This window comes from Corvus kubaryi, unplaced genomic scaffold, assembly GCF_017639235.1.
Source record: "Corvus kubaryi isolate FWS band 111438036 unplaced genomic scaffold, C.kubaryi_AGA036_p1.0 37382, whole genome shotgun sequence".
Taxonomy (NCBI): Eukaryota; Metazoa; Chordata; class Aves; order Passeriformes; family Corvidae; genus Corvus; species Corvus kubaryi.
In genome coordinates, this window is record NW_024581124.1 from 4,941,477 (window position 1) to 4,953,569 (window position 12,093).

A 12,093-nucleotide genomic window follows, 5' to 3' on the forward strand; every position below is an offset into this window, starting at 1 on the left:
CACCAGTTTACCTGGCAGTCTGGGTTCTGTTTGCCAGCAGAAGCTGAGCCTGGTGGGGTTGTGTAGAGTTTCCCCATGAACACAAGCGTGGCCATCCTTAGACACAGATTTGGAACTGAGAGCAGTTTCCCACTCCTTTCTCCTTCATGTGTGTAATCCCTCAGCCCTAACCTCAATGATCTCTTGTGTTTTCTTGCAGCACCACCAGCACCAGGCTGCCCAGGCCCTGCACCTGGCCAACCCCCAGCAGCAGTCGGCGATTTACCACGCAGGTCTAGCTCCAACCCCTCCTTCCATGACGCCAGGCTCCAACACGCAGTCTCCACAAAACAATTTTCCTACAGCACAACAAACAGTCTTCACCATTCATCCCTCCCATGTTCAACCTGCATATACCAATCCGCCACACATGGCCCATGTCCCCCAGGTAAACACAGTTTAACAACCTTCAAGACTAAATGTCTTAATGCCACAAAGTTAGGACAGTCGGGCCTGCTGAAGTGATTGCCAATCTGTCACCTCTCAGCACAGACTTACCTGTTGTTGTTATTTAGGTTTCTGTCTGTACATTGCCTTTATTTAGAATTTGACAAGGTGTATTTGGACCTCAGCTTCCAACACCTAGTGCATCTGCAACTGTAGTTTAATGAAGACATCTTAAGCTGGCACTGCTACTGAAATAAATTGAGCTCTCTTCCCAGTTCCTGGCTCCCATCCTTGTCCCTGCCCCACCACTCTGCTCACAGAACTGCTTGGCCGTGGAGCAGACCAGGCTGGGGACATGATTCAGCTGAAATGTGCTGAATCCCTTTTTAAGCTGTTTCTTGGTCAAACAGGTTCCCTGCTCAGTCAGGTGCCTGATCCCAGGAAGAGCTGGCATACAGAAAGGTTGGAGGTGGGAGCTGAGTGCAGAAAGGCTGAGTTGCTGCTTTTGGTGGCAGTTTCAGGCTCTGCATCGTAGACAAATTTATACAAATACATCCAGAAAAGGACATGACAGGATTTCCTGGGATTAGCAAGGCAGTGCAGGGAGAGAGGAGAGAGTTAAGGTGACTGCAGGACAATCCTTGCAGAAAGAAGTCTCGGTGTGTGTGTGGGGTGTGTGTGTGTGGTTCTAAATGAACTGCTTATGCTGAAGATCCCCAAAGATTGTTTGGCAACCTAAAACAACAGTCTTTGCTTCAGAATCAGAAACCCACTTCTCTTAACTGCTCTCTTGTGGTCAGCTCCCTGAGAAAAAGGATTTGGGGAAGGGAAGCACATGATAGATTAATCAAGAGCTCCGTGGAAAGCAGTGTGACAGAGATTTTCTGATGTTTACTAAATCTCCTGGATTTAGTGTCCTTTCTCGAGGAACAGGCAGTTCAATCAGTAATTTTTCTGCACAATTTCTTCTTCAGACCATGAACTTGGTGGCTGGCTTCTGCCTTCTCATACAGGTTAACAGTAGTTTGGGATAAGGTGACTATCTGTGATTAGGGATGTTAATCTCACAGGTGTCCAGTCCCTTGCAGAATTCTGATAAAATCTTTGCTTTGGTCCTTGGGACAGTCAGTTAAGTCAATAAATCAATAGTTCTTTAGGAATCCTTTTACTGATGTTGAGTTTTTAGCTTTTTGATTCTCTCTTAGGCTTTTGATTTCTCTGCTTTTTTGAGGGAGGATAAAGAGAGGATGGCCAAAGCTGACAATTGCTGTGGCATCTTGGCATGTCCTCCCCTTCTCTGGTTTCTGCCAGAAACAAGACTCCTGCTCTGCTCTGGTGTGAAGGCACTGCTGTCAATGCCTGGGTTGTGTTTAGAGTTTCTCAGAGGGGTCTTGGCTTAGTGGCACGTCCAGTGCTGTGATTTGAAACATGAAATATTTGCTTGAAGGCCATCAAGGGGTAAAGCTGTGCCTGAATTGTGCCCTGGCCAGGCCAGGGAAGCAGAATGTGACCATTGCCTTCCTTTCTGTGTGCCAAGCACTTAACCAAATTAAACAAATCAGATGCAACTTTGAGTCAGAAATGGCTGCTCAGGCAGGATTTTTAGCAATCGCAGACAAAGCCTGCCTTGCCCTTGATTTTTAACTTGTGCAGTCTCTTCTGTAATTTTTTTAGAATGAAAGCTGCAACTTGTGATATTTACACCAAACTAATTGACTTTCCTAATGAAGTAGTTCCCTCAAAAATCTCTAGTGAAGGAATAACTACAGTTCTGTCAGAAATTTTAAATGCATGTAATTATTCCATCGTGGGGAAACTAATCACTGGATTTAATAGTTTTTTAGCAGCCTCATTCCCAGCTTCTAAACACAATTCTGAAATACCACGTGGTAAGAATTTCAGTTAGGCCAACACAGGGGATCAATCCAATTTCCCTTCAGGTTATCAGATGAATCTTGAGCTGGTAGATATCTCACTTGAGAACCAGTACTTTAAAATTCATTACAGAGAGCTGTCAGCTGCCAATTTGCAAAGTGTTTGAGCCACAGCAGAAAAATTTTATCCACTGTGTGTATTGACTCCAGCTGCTCTATGAATAGCTGCTTTATAATGATGGCTTCTACAATAGCATGTTTGTCAAAGTCAACGTGGAGCCAGTCCTGGGAGGTATTTCTGTTCCACAGCCTGATCTCCTAAACGTTTTTTAGAGCAAGAGTGAGATTTGAATTGCAGTTCCTGCCTTTAAAGGCTTCTGGGGTGCTACTAACACGTGCAAGTCTGATCAAAGAGTTTGGGGAATGTCTGTGATGAGTCAAGTAACCCTTTTTGTCTTGAAGAAATAAAATTCTAGCCACTACCTGCTATCTGTCTTTACTGGCATGGGAGACCTGTGAGGCTGCAGTTCTGGGATATGGTAGAAGGACAAAGCAAACCTTAGGTACAAATGATGGCGTTTTGGGGCTTTTTTCCCCAAGAGAAATCCACTGAGAGCTCTGAGTTCCTTTGTGCTTTTAAGAAATTAATGTTTGCCAGGTTTTTAAATAGAAAAAAAAAAAAAGGATGACCTCTAGAGACATGAACTGCTCTGAGCTAAAGAACCCACCAAGCTCCTGAACTTGTTTGCCAGAGGTGATCAGCCATGGGAAGGATTAATCTCCTTTTCCACTGAGATTTAGCCCTGATTGCTCAGATTACACAAGAACTGCGATGAGCTGAACTGGAAGCAGAACAAAGCTGCCCTGAGAGTGTAAAGGGATGAAATCACTCATGTCAGAAGGACTTGGCTGAGCACTGTGTGGGCACAGGTCACTGGAGAGGACAGGGAGGTTCCCAGGGCAGGGAGCCAGGAGAGAATGTGGGGTTGTGCAAGGAGAGAGCTGGGGAAGGGATGCCAGACTCCCAGTGCCTGTGAAGTTCCTATCTGTACCCTCTAGGAAGTGCTTTGATGTAGGTGACTAACAGAAATGTTTGGAAGATTTGTTGCTGAATTGTTTTTTTTATTTTTAATACCCCCCTATTTAACGCTGGCAAAATGGCTAAAATTGAGAATGTGACTCAGAGCCAGCAGTAAAGACTTGAGCCCTTTTTTTAATTATTATTTTTCCTTTTTGTTGTTATTATTTTTTTTTTGTGTGTGTTACAACCTCTTCCTTAACCCCTAACCTAGTTTAAAAAAAAAAAATGGAGAGTAACCCTCCGGATTTGCAGCCGGAGCAAACTTTTGCCAGTCATGTGGCCAGGAGTTGCTGCCTCCTTGTGACCATGATACTAAAGAGCTCTTTGTTTCAGGCTCATGTACAGTCAGGAATGGTTCCTTCTCACCCAACTGCCCATGCTCCAATGATGCTAATGACGACACAGCCTCCCGGTGGTCCCCAAGCCGCCCTCGCTCAAAGTGCACTACAGCCCATTCCAGTCTCGACAACAACACATTTCCCCTATATGACCCACCCTTCAGGTGAGGAGTGTGTGCCCGGGAGACCTGCACCCTAACTGAGCCAGGTCGGAGTAGTAACAACTGGGAGAAACCAGATTTGGGGAAAAAAAAAAAAAAAAGACAAAAAAAACCCAACCAGCCTTAAGATGTCCTTGTATTTCGCAGCTGCGCTTTGGCAGCCTAGAGGAGCGTAGGTTTAGCTGCTGAGATGTACCTAATTCAGGGAATATTCTGCTTTTTCTCTAGCTGGAGTAGAGAAAAGGAAAAGTGTGAGACGCTGGCACTGTGGGACTGAGTTTTGCAGGTGTTGCCGTGGATTTGCCGTGGGGGATGGACTGTGTGTAGCTTATAATGATCGGAGGTTTTATTAAATCTTGATGATTTCACAGGAGTGAAATGTTGTGTGGGGGTAGGGCTGCTGATAAAGTGACAACTGAAATCTAAACTTTAATTCAGAGTAACATTCTGCAGCTTTGCTTTGGGGGAAAAGTAGGAGTTGTGTGACTTCTTTCCGCTTTAAATTTAACCTTATTTAGGCTTCTTTGATTATTCGAGTTCAAACAGCCTCTGAACTTCTGTAGTGATGTAGTTTTACCTGATGTTTCTTGGGGAATGTGTGAGCAGAACAAAGCTGCTTTCTGAGGGCTTAGGAAGGGGAAAAAAAAAACAAAACCATCCCAAGGACATCTTGATGTGCAGGGTTTTGTTTTGTTCTCTAAGAAAATAAAAGCAAAAAAAAAAAAAAGAGGAAAAAAAAGAAAAATAAAAGAAAGTTGAGCTCAGTAGTTGTCCTGTGACCACTTTACTAGCAAACTGTTGTGTGGCTTGCCAATTTATTATTTACATTTGAACTTTTTTTTTACAGTACAAGCCCACCACCAACAGCAGTTGTAAGGCTCATCTGGAATAACTGAAAGGCTGGATACCTTTTGTAGGCCAAATACCCTCCTTCTACTGCTTCTGCCAACTGGAAGCACAGAAAACTAGAATTTCATTTTATTTTGTTTAAAAAAAAAAAAAAATTTTTTTTTTTTTTTTTTATTTCTTTTAACATCCACTAGGAATGCTAACAGTTCATCTTGCAGTGGGAGAGATTCGGACTGAGTAGAGGCATTTAGGAACTTGTGGGCTATTCCATAATTCCATGCACTGTATCTGAGTCCTGCAAGTGCCCCAACTCTGCTTGCTGAAAACTGGAAGTTATTTATTTTTTAATGACCCTTCAAAGTTATGAACTCGTCAGCTAGCAAAAGAAGTAACAAGAGTGATTCTTGCTGCTATTATCACTAAAAATCAAGACTTGGAGATCCCTTTTACTTCTAACTAAACTTGAAACAGGTTCAGTAAAAAAAAAAAAAAATTCTAATCGTCAAACGGATGAGTTATTATTTATAAATCACGTTTGATGAGATAATCACTATCGTGAGACAGTGATGTAACTTTTAAGTTAAGAAAACTTTTACTTTGTAGATAATATAAAATAAAAACTTAAAAAAAAAATTAAAAAATAAAAAAAGTTTTAAAAACTGACCCTCCTCGGTGTTTGTGTGGTGATTTATGAGTCTCTTCCCGTACAGGCTTCTCCAGCTCTGATCCTCACTGGAGCCAAGGTTTGCCCTGAGTCTGTTGGGTGCTGCTGCTGCAGGGGCATTGCAGAAATCAGGGAAAGGTTTGGGAATCACAAATTCAGTACAGTTTTCCAACAAGGTTTTGTGTCCGGGTGATTTTGTGTTCCTGATCCCTCAGCCCTGGGCTGCTCCGGACGGTGTCGGGAAAGGTCCCAGCTGGGCCTTCGAGGTGATAAAAGTATAAAAGTCCATGGTGCTGCTGGAGAAGGAAAGGAAGGGCAAGAATTCCCTAGCAAAAAGCCTTAAAAAGATGAGGAGACAAAGGTTATCCCTGCTCCCAGTGCCGTGTCCTGACTGTCCTGTGTGGGGCAGGCATCGTCCCATGGGGACAAACCAGAGGATTTTCATGTCTGAGGGAGCATTTCTGCCTTTTAGCATCCACTATCCACTAAAACAATGTCCAGGCACCTGGAGAGAATCAGACTGAAGGCTACAAGTGAGAAATGAGTTCTAAAAACAGTTTATTAAGAGCAGATTTTTTTTTTTTTTAATATTACGGTAAAATCGCGTTATTCAAGAATAAGTTACTTGTACAGTACATACAGAAACAATATATAGAAAAAATTACTATACAAGAAGAACTTCTCTGTGCAGGTGAAAAGTAGAACTTTCAAATTAATACACTCCAACAAAACTGTTGGCTTTAATCGTCCTGCTAAAGGCTGATTTAGGCAATACACAGTCGCCTCTCTGCCTCTGGGAGCTGCTGGGGAAGGTTGGGGCTGTTTGGATCAAAGCTAAAAGTTTGGAATGCTGGATGACACCAGGGTTTGGTGGTCCAGATGAGGAATGAGAAGCTTTGGCTTCTCTCTGGATCTTTTCCTAGAAGTTTCACCCCAAAATAACTTCAATGCAAACGGATGGGTGAGGGATGGTGGTGTCAGTGTTCGGTACCTGCTGGTGCTGTTCCACAGGGCTGGGATGTGGGAGGGAGGGAGGGATGGAGACCTCAGCTAATGCTTCATGGCAGGGGCTTCTTCAGAACCTGACACCCCTGAGGACACGAAGGCCACTGAGCAGGAGGGGCTGGCAAGGGGGAGAGGAGAGGGAGGAGTTCTGGCCGGACCCAAGTCTTGGATTGTGCCCTAAACCAGGTCCCTGGTGTCACACAGAGTGAAGGCACTGCCTGGTTTACATCTTTATTGCTCAAAACTGTCCTGAGTAGCTGGATGAAATGGGGCTCCCCACCCGAGCCCCTCCTGGGGGAGGCCACCAGGCCTCCAAGAGCCGCTCCTGAGGCTCCTGGCTTCATTAGGTGGGATCTGAACTCGTGTTCCATGAGCCCAACTCCAGGGCCGAGGCACAAACTGGTGGCCACACCTGACTTTATTTCTGAGGAGGCCGCACCTCCACAGAGCCAGCCAGGGGCTCTCCCCTTGGCTTCCCCTCTTCCCAAAACTCCCCTAAATGCCAATAAAAATCCCACAGGGGCTGGGGAACTAAACCTGCCCAGCCCTGGGCTCTTCTCTCGCATCACAAGAATATAAAAACCCTGCAGAATGCTTATATTCCATGGGGTGGAATGGCTTAATGCTCTTTGCCCACTGCTGTAATCCAGAGGAGTGAGTACCTTAGGGCTGGAGTAACGTGCTGGCAGGAGCAGTGTCAGGCTCTGATCTGTGTCACAAGCCAAACGTTTTCTAGGAGAAATGGGATTTCAAACTCAGTCCCCCAGGAGCTTAGGAAATAGCCCAAAAATCCCCTCAGGTCCTGCTGCAGCAGATCAGAAATGAGGAGATGGTGGAGCTGGGACAGCCCTTGGCTCCCTGTGGGTGAGTGTGGGGATGGAATTAAATAATCAGAGGGACTCTCCCGCTGCTCACTGGTGGGGAGAACAGGAGTTCTCCCCCACTGGCGTTTGTTTGCATGGGGGAAGTAGCTGGCGGGGAGATAATGAACCCAACGTGTATTTTCCTAATCAAGCACAGCAATTTCCATTTAAACTGCAGAGAACCCCCCTGTAATTAAACTGCAGGTTAAAAATACCACATGCACACGCATGTCTCAGTTCTGGCACTGGAACAATAAAGTCCTGGCGTGCCAAAACAACCCACCCCAGCAGCATCTGATTTATCTGGCAAGGATTTCTCTGGATTCATCTGGCAAGGGATGTGAATAGCGATGCTTTTTCCCAGCCCGTCCTTTCTGTGCAGATGTGGGGAGATTGGGGTGATTCCACCTCACCTTTTGGGGGAAAACCCCTTTGAACACAGTCCCCTGGAGCTCAGTGGGAATAAAAACAGGAATCTTAGCATGATTTAGCACATCCCTGTGTTTCCCAAGGTTTTGGGAAACAGGGAGCAAGTAAGGAAAGGAGCCGACAACTTGTGCTGTGCTGTCCCCCCTTCCCTTCCCCATCCCTATAAATGCAAGAGCACGGGGAGTTATTTATGAGCCTCAGAGGGAGCTGCCTTGCCTGGCACAAGCCAGCCCCGGGGATGTGCTCCTGCCTCTGGCTGCAGCCTTTGTGCTGCTCCGGGGAGGAGAATGGGATGCGGATACAGCTGAGGAGCCCAGCGAGGACAGGGCTGGCTTTGTTTCCCCATCAGCCTCTCCGGGGCTGGCAGTGCTGCAGCACCAGTGCAGTTTGCTCTTAATGCTCCCAGTTTCAGGCACGAGTGTAGAGAAAGCAGGGGAGAAAAGCCTTTGCCTGCTCTAAATGCACAAAGCCCAGGAGAGAGCCAGAGCAAGCAACGGGGAGGCACAAAAGGAAAACCTGAATGGTTTCTCCGGTTGATAGTTCCCGTTTGTCCCTGCAGCATCTTTTGATTTATAAACCCAGATTTGCTCTCACGGCTGCTCCTTGAGCTGTTTGGCCCCAGATATTTTGGCCTTGCCCTTCAGCTCCTGACCTTGGCTCACCCAGCACCTGCTTCACACCAAAGCCCAACCTTGAGGCTGGAATTTTGTGGAATTCCCTAACTCAGCCCCACAAGGCTTTGTGTTTGCTGCTTTTCAAATTAATTGCTAAATCTTAATGCTCCTGAGGGCTCCCACTTGTATTGCAATTTCAAGGAAAACAGAAATAAAAAAGCTTTCTGTCAGGCAATCTCAAGGCAAGTTTTGCATCCGAAATCCCAGGGAAGGCTGCGCTGGGAAATCTGGAAGTTGAATGCTGTGAACATCCCCTCCCATGTGGCGCAACAGCTCCAGCCCTTCCTCTTTCCTAAAATAACGGCAGCTTCTCAGAAGTGCTTCCTTTCTCCCGGCTGCCCCAGGCAGGTGAAGCAGCCCCAGGGGCTTGGGAACAGCAGCAGAGTTTGGGGACAGCTGGGGATCAGGGGAGGCTGAGACCCAGGGATTTGGACAAGTTTTTCCTCCAGGTGAGGAGGTGTCCCCAAGGACACCCCTCGCCTGCAAGAGGCCGTTGTGTAGCTGGAAATGCCACCAAGCTCCTGGTGACACGGTGTTCTGGGGGGAAAAAGGCAAGAAAGAGTGGGGGGGGGGCTCTTTAGGGGGAAAACTGACTTTAGATTTGTGCCTAAAATCACTGGGATAAAACGGTTCCATTGCCAGGATAAAATGGTTCCCTCACTGGGGTAAAATGATTCCATCACCAGGATAAAACACCTCCATGACCTGGATAAAACAATTCCATCACCAGGACAAAGCGGTTCCATCACCGGGATAAAAACACCTCCATCACCGGGATAAAACCCCATTCATCACAGGGATAAAGAGCCTCCATCACCGGGATAGAACACATCCCTCACCAGGATAAAACGGGATAAACCCCTCCCTCACCAGCAGGAGTGGTTTGTGTCAATCTCTGTGTTAGTTCTCGGCTGGTGCCATGGCTAAGGATGGAGCAATTAGTGTTCAGTCTCAATCAGCCGGGAGAGCAGGATGAGGATCCCTCGGGCTGGCACAGGGAGTGACCACGGCTGTGCTGGGTTAAAAAGGAAAAGCAAGAAAAAGCCAGTTTTTGCCTTAGCTAAAAAAAAAGCCCAAACCCTGCTCTTCACCCATCATGGGAGCTCAGCTCAGGTCGGGCTTTGCTGGTGGGCTCAGCAGCCGGGGCAGGAGGACGAGGCCTGGAGCAGCAACTTGGCAGTGAATTTATAATCCTTTTTTTCATGTTATCCTGGTTTGGTTTTTTTTTCCCTTTCTCCAATTCCATGGGTGTAACACAAGACCCCGGTTCCTTGGCTGGGCTCTGTCGTGTCAGGGACAGGCAGGACACCGGGCCCGGCACAGGCACGAGCGGCGTTGTGTAAACAGTAATGAGAAAGCTTTGATAAGAACAACAAAAATAACAATAAGAGGCCCTTTAACAGGCCAACGAGAGGGAGCACACCCATACAGGAGTGAAAAATTACCCCCTTCCTTGCAAAAAATACAATAATAATCCCTAACCAGAAGGAAGAAACAGGTACATTCTTTCTCTCGATGGATCCCCAGAAGGTCTCCAGGATTTCTCCACCCGAAAGTGCATCCCAGTGCTGGCGCGGTGCTGCTCAGAGCGGCGTGTACTGGTTGTCGATGGCACGGATGTGGCCCCGGCCCTGAGCCTCCACCTCGTAGTCCGAGTCACGGGGCCGGGGCACGGGGGCCGAGGTGGCCCTGGCCGGGCGCAGGCTCTGTGCCAGCTCAGCCGGCGGCGGCACCAGGTGGAAGATCTGCTCCGCTGGGGGACCCGCGGGGGGCTCCTCGGGGCAGGAGGAACCGGCGGCGACGAGGCTGAACTCGGGGCTCCAGCCGGGAAAGGGCAGCAGGAGAGGGACCGTGGTGCTGGAGCCGGGAGCTGCGGGCAGAGGGAGATGCCGATCAGGGGGATGCTCCGGCCCCATCGCCCCTGCTCTCGGGGTGCAGGGTGCATCCCACGACCCCCGCCCCGCAGCTGGTGGCTGGGAGCAGCTTCTCCTTTCTCAAAAGAGGAAGCTGGGAGCTTGGGAATCACCTTCTGTGCCACTGCCCCGAGGCTTCTGCTTCCCCACTCCTCGAGCGCCCAAAAGGCCCAGCTCTGCCCAGCCCCGAGGCACCCACACCCAGCCCGGCACCCTCCATCCCGAGGGAACATCCCCCTCCCCGCACACCTTGCGCCTGGGGCAGGACGACGACGTAGCTGGAGAGCCGGACATCGCAGGCGGTGCCGCACTCCAGCGGGATGGGGTAGCGGTGGAAGTGGTGCAGCATCTCCACGATGGAGGAGAAGCGGAGGTGCTGGACACGGCACTGGCCCCGCTCCGTCAGCGCCAGCCGCAGGTGCTGCGGGGAGGAGCACGGACCTGTTACCCTCCCTCCACCTCCCTCCTGGAGGAGACAGGGTGGGGATGCAGGGATATTTGGGATGGGGGTCACGAATGGTTTTAGCACGATGTGCTGCATCCCCAGCCTGTGGTTCCCTGGGGAAGAGGGCACCAGCCCACTGCAAGCATCGGGGCAGAGACCAGGAGAGCATCTCCCTGGGGTGGGATGCGGTGGGACAGGGACTGTCCTGCAGCAGCGGGGCTGCCCCAGGGGCTCCTGTGAGATTCCCCTCCCCATCCCAACCCTGTCCCGCCCGTACCTTTGCTCTGCCCTGGAAGTTGAAGGTGAGCACATACTCGCCGCGGCGCGTCTCGCTCTGCCGCACCAGGAACACGCCGTGGCCCTCCAGCCCCCCCAGCTGCACCAGGTGAGCCGCCTTCACGCGGGAGATGGGCCCGTGGAACCAGGGGCAGGAGGAGAGGAACTGCTCCATCTTCGGCCCCGCCGCCTCCCCCGGGCCCCCCGGTGTCGCCCCTGCCAGGCACAGGGATGAGTGTCCCTGGGAAATGGGGACCCCTGCCCATCGCCCCCATCCCCTCCCCTCCAGCTCTGTGTCCCTCTCGTGCCATTTGGGGAAGGCCAATCAGCCCAGCCATGGCAGGAGCTGGTGACCCCCCGGTGAGGGATACTCTGTCCCCAGCGTCCCCTGGGTGTTCCCCCGCTCACCTTGGCTGAGGGGGTCGGTGCTAGTGGTGGGGTTGGCGGCTGTGGGGTCAGGGTGCCGGCACATCAGGAGCTCAGGGTCACCCGTGTCAGACCTGCTGGGGATGGGAGAAGCCAGGCTGAGTGCTGGTGATGGGGACACAGAGCCACTGTCCCCATCCCCAGGCTCAGGGACATCCGGAGGGCGCTTACCCCCTGCGCATGCACTCCCGGATCTCGGCCGTCCAGCAGCTGAGCTGCTGCTCATCCCCTGCCTCAAACAGGATGTCGGTAGCGTTGGTGACCTGGGGGACATCGGAGAGGGACATGGGGGCTTCAGAGAGAGAGAGAGAGATGTGCATCCCCCTCCCACCCACCCATGCTTGGGACCCCAGCAGGGACAGCGCATCCCCCACCCTGCACACCACATCCCCCTGTGCATCCCCTCCCTAGAGAGGAAGAGGAAGTGAAATTTGGCACGGGAGCTTTTGGGAGCCACGTGTGCCCCAGAGGGTGGGAAAGGCCTTGGGGGTGACTGCAGACCCTTTCAGCAGCTCCTACCTTGAGGACAAAGGTGTGGAGGTTATCGGGCATCTCGAGGCGTGTGCACCTCCGCATCTCCTGCACGGCGGAGCAGGCAATGAGCAGCTTTGGCTTGGAGCCCTGCGAGGGGAAACACAGAGCCTGAGCTGAGCCTCTGCACCCCAAAAC

General features: G+C 50.1%; 2 protein-coding genes across 21 annotated transcripts in view; one reads left to right on the forward strand and one right to left on the reverse strand.

Moving 5' to 3' along the window:
• Positions 1–5,392, forward strand: part of ATXN2 (ataxin 2) — a 42,781-nt gene extending 37,389 nt beyond the window's left edge. For 13 of the 17 annotated variants that reach the window (XM_042035001.1, XM_042034995.1, XM_042035002.1 and 10 more), the window contains 2 exons: positions 200–427; positions 3,715–4,518. In XM_042035001.1, the coding sequence (XP_041890935.1) occupies positions 200–427; positions 3,715–3,918 (432 nt within the window). In that variant the 3' untranslated portion in view covers positions 3,919–4,518. Of the gene's footprint in view, positions 1–199; positions 428–3,714; positions 4,519–4,727 lie in introns of those variants that run through there. The other 4 variants (XM_042034991.1, XM_042034997.1, XM_042034993.1 and 1 more) reach the window with 1 other exon arrangement.
• SH2B3 (SH2B adaptor protein 3) overlaps positions 4,872–12,093 on the reverse strand; it is a 28,457-nt gene continuing 21,235 nt past the window's right edge. For 3 of the 4 annotated variants that reach the window (XM_042035010.1, XM_042035009.1, XM_042035008.1), the window contains exons 3-8: positions 11,944–12,045; positions 11,596–11,687; positions 11,407–11,501; positions 11,000–11,214; positions 10,527–10,698; positions 4,872–10,234 (exon numbers count right to left, since the gene is read on the reverse strand). In XM_042035010.1, coding sequence (XP_041890944.1) covers positions 9,948–10,234; positions 10,527–10,698; positions 11,000–11,214; positions 11,407–11,501; positions 11,596–11,687; positions 11,944–12,045 — 963 coding nt within the window. In that variant the 3' untranslated portion in view covers positions 4,872–9,947. The remainder of the gene's footprint in view (positions 10,235–10,526; positions 10,699–10,999; positions 11,215–11,406; positions 11,502–11,595; positions 11,688–11,943; positions 12,046–12,093) is intronic. The other variant, XM_042035011.1, reaches the window with a different exon arrangement.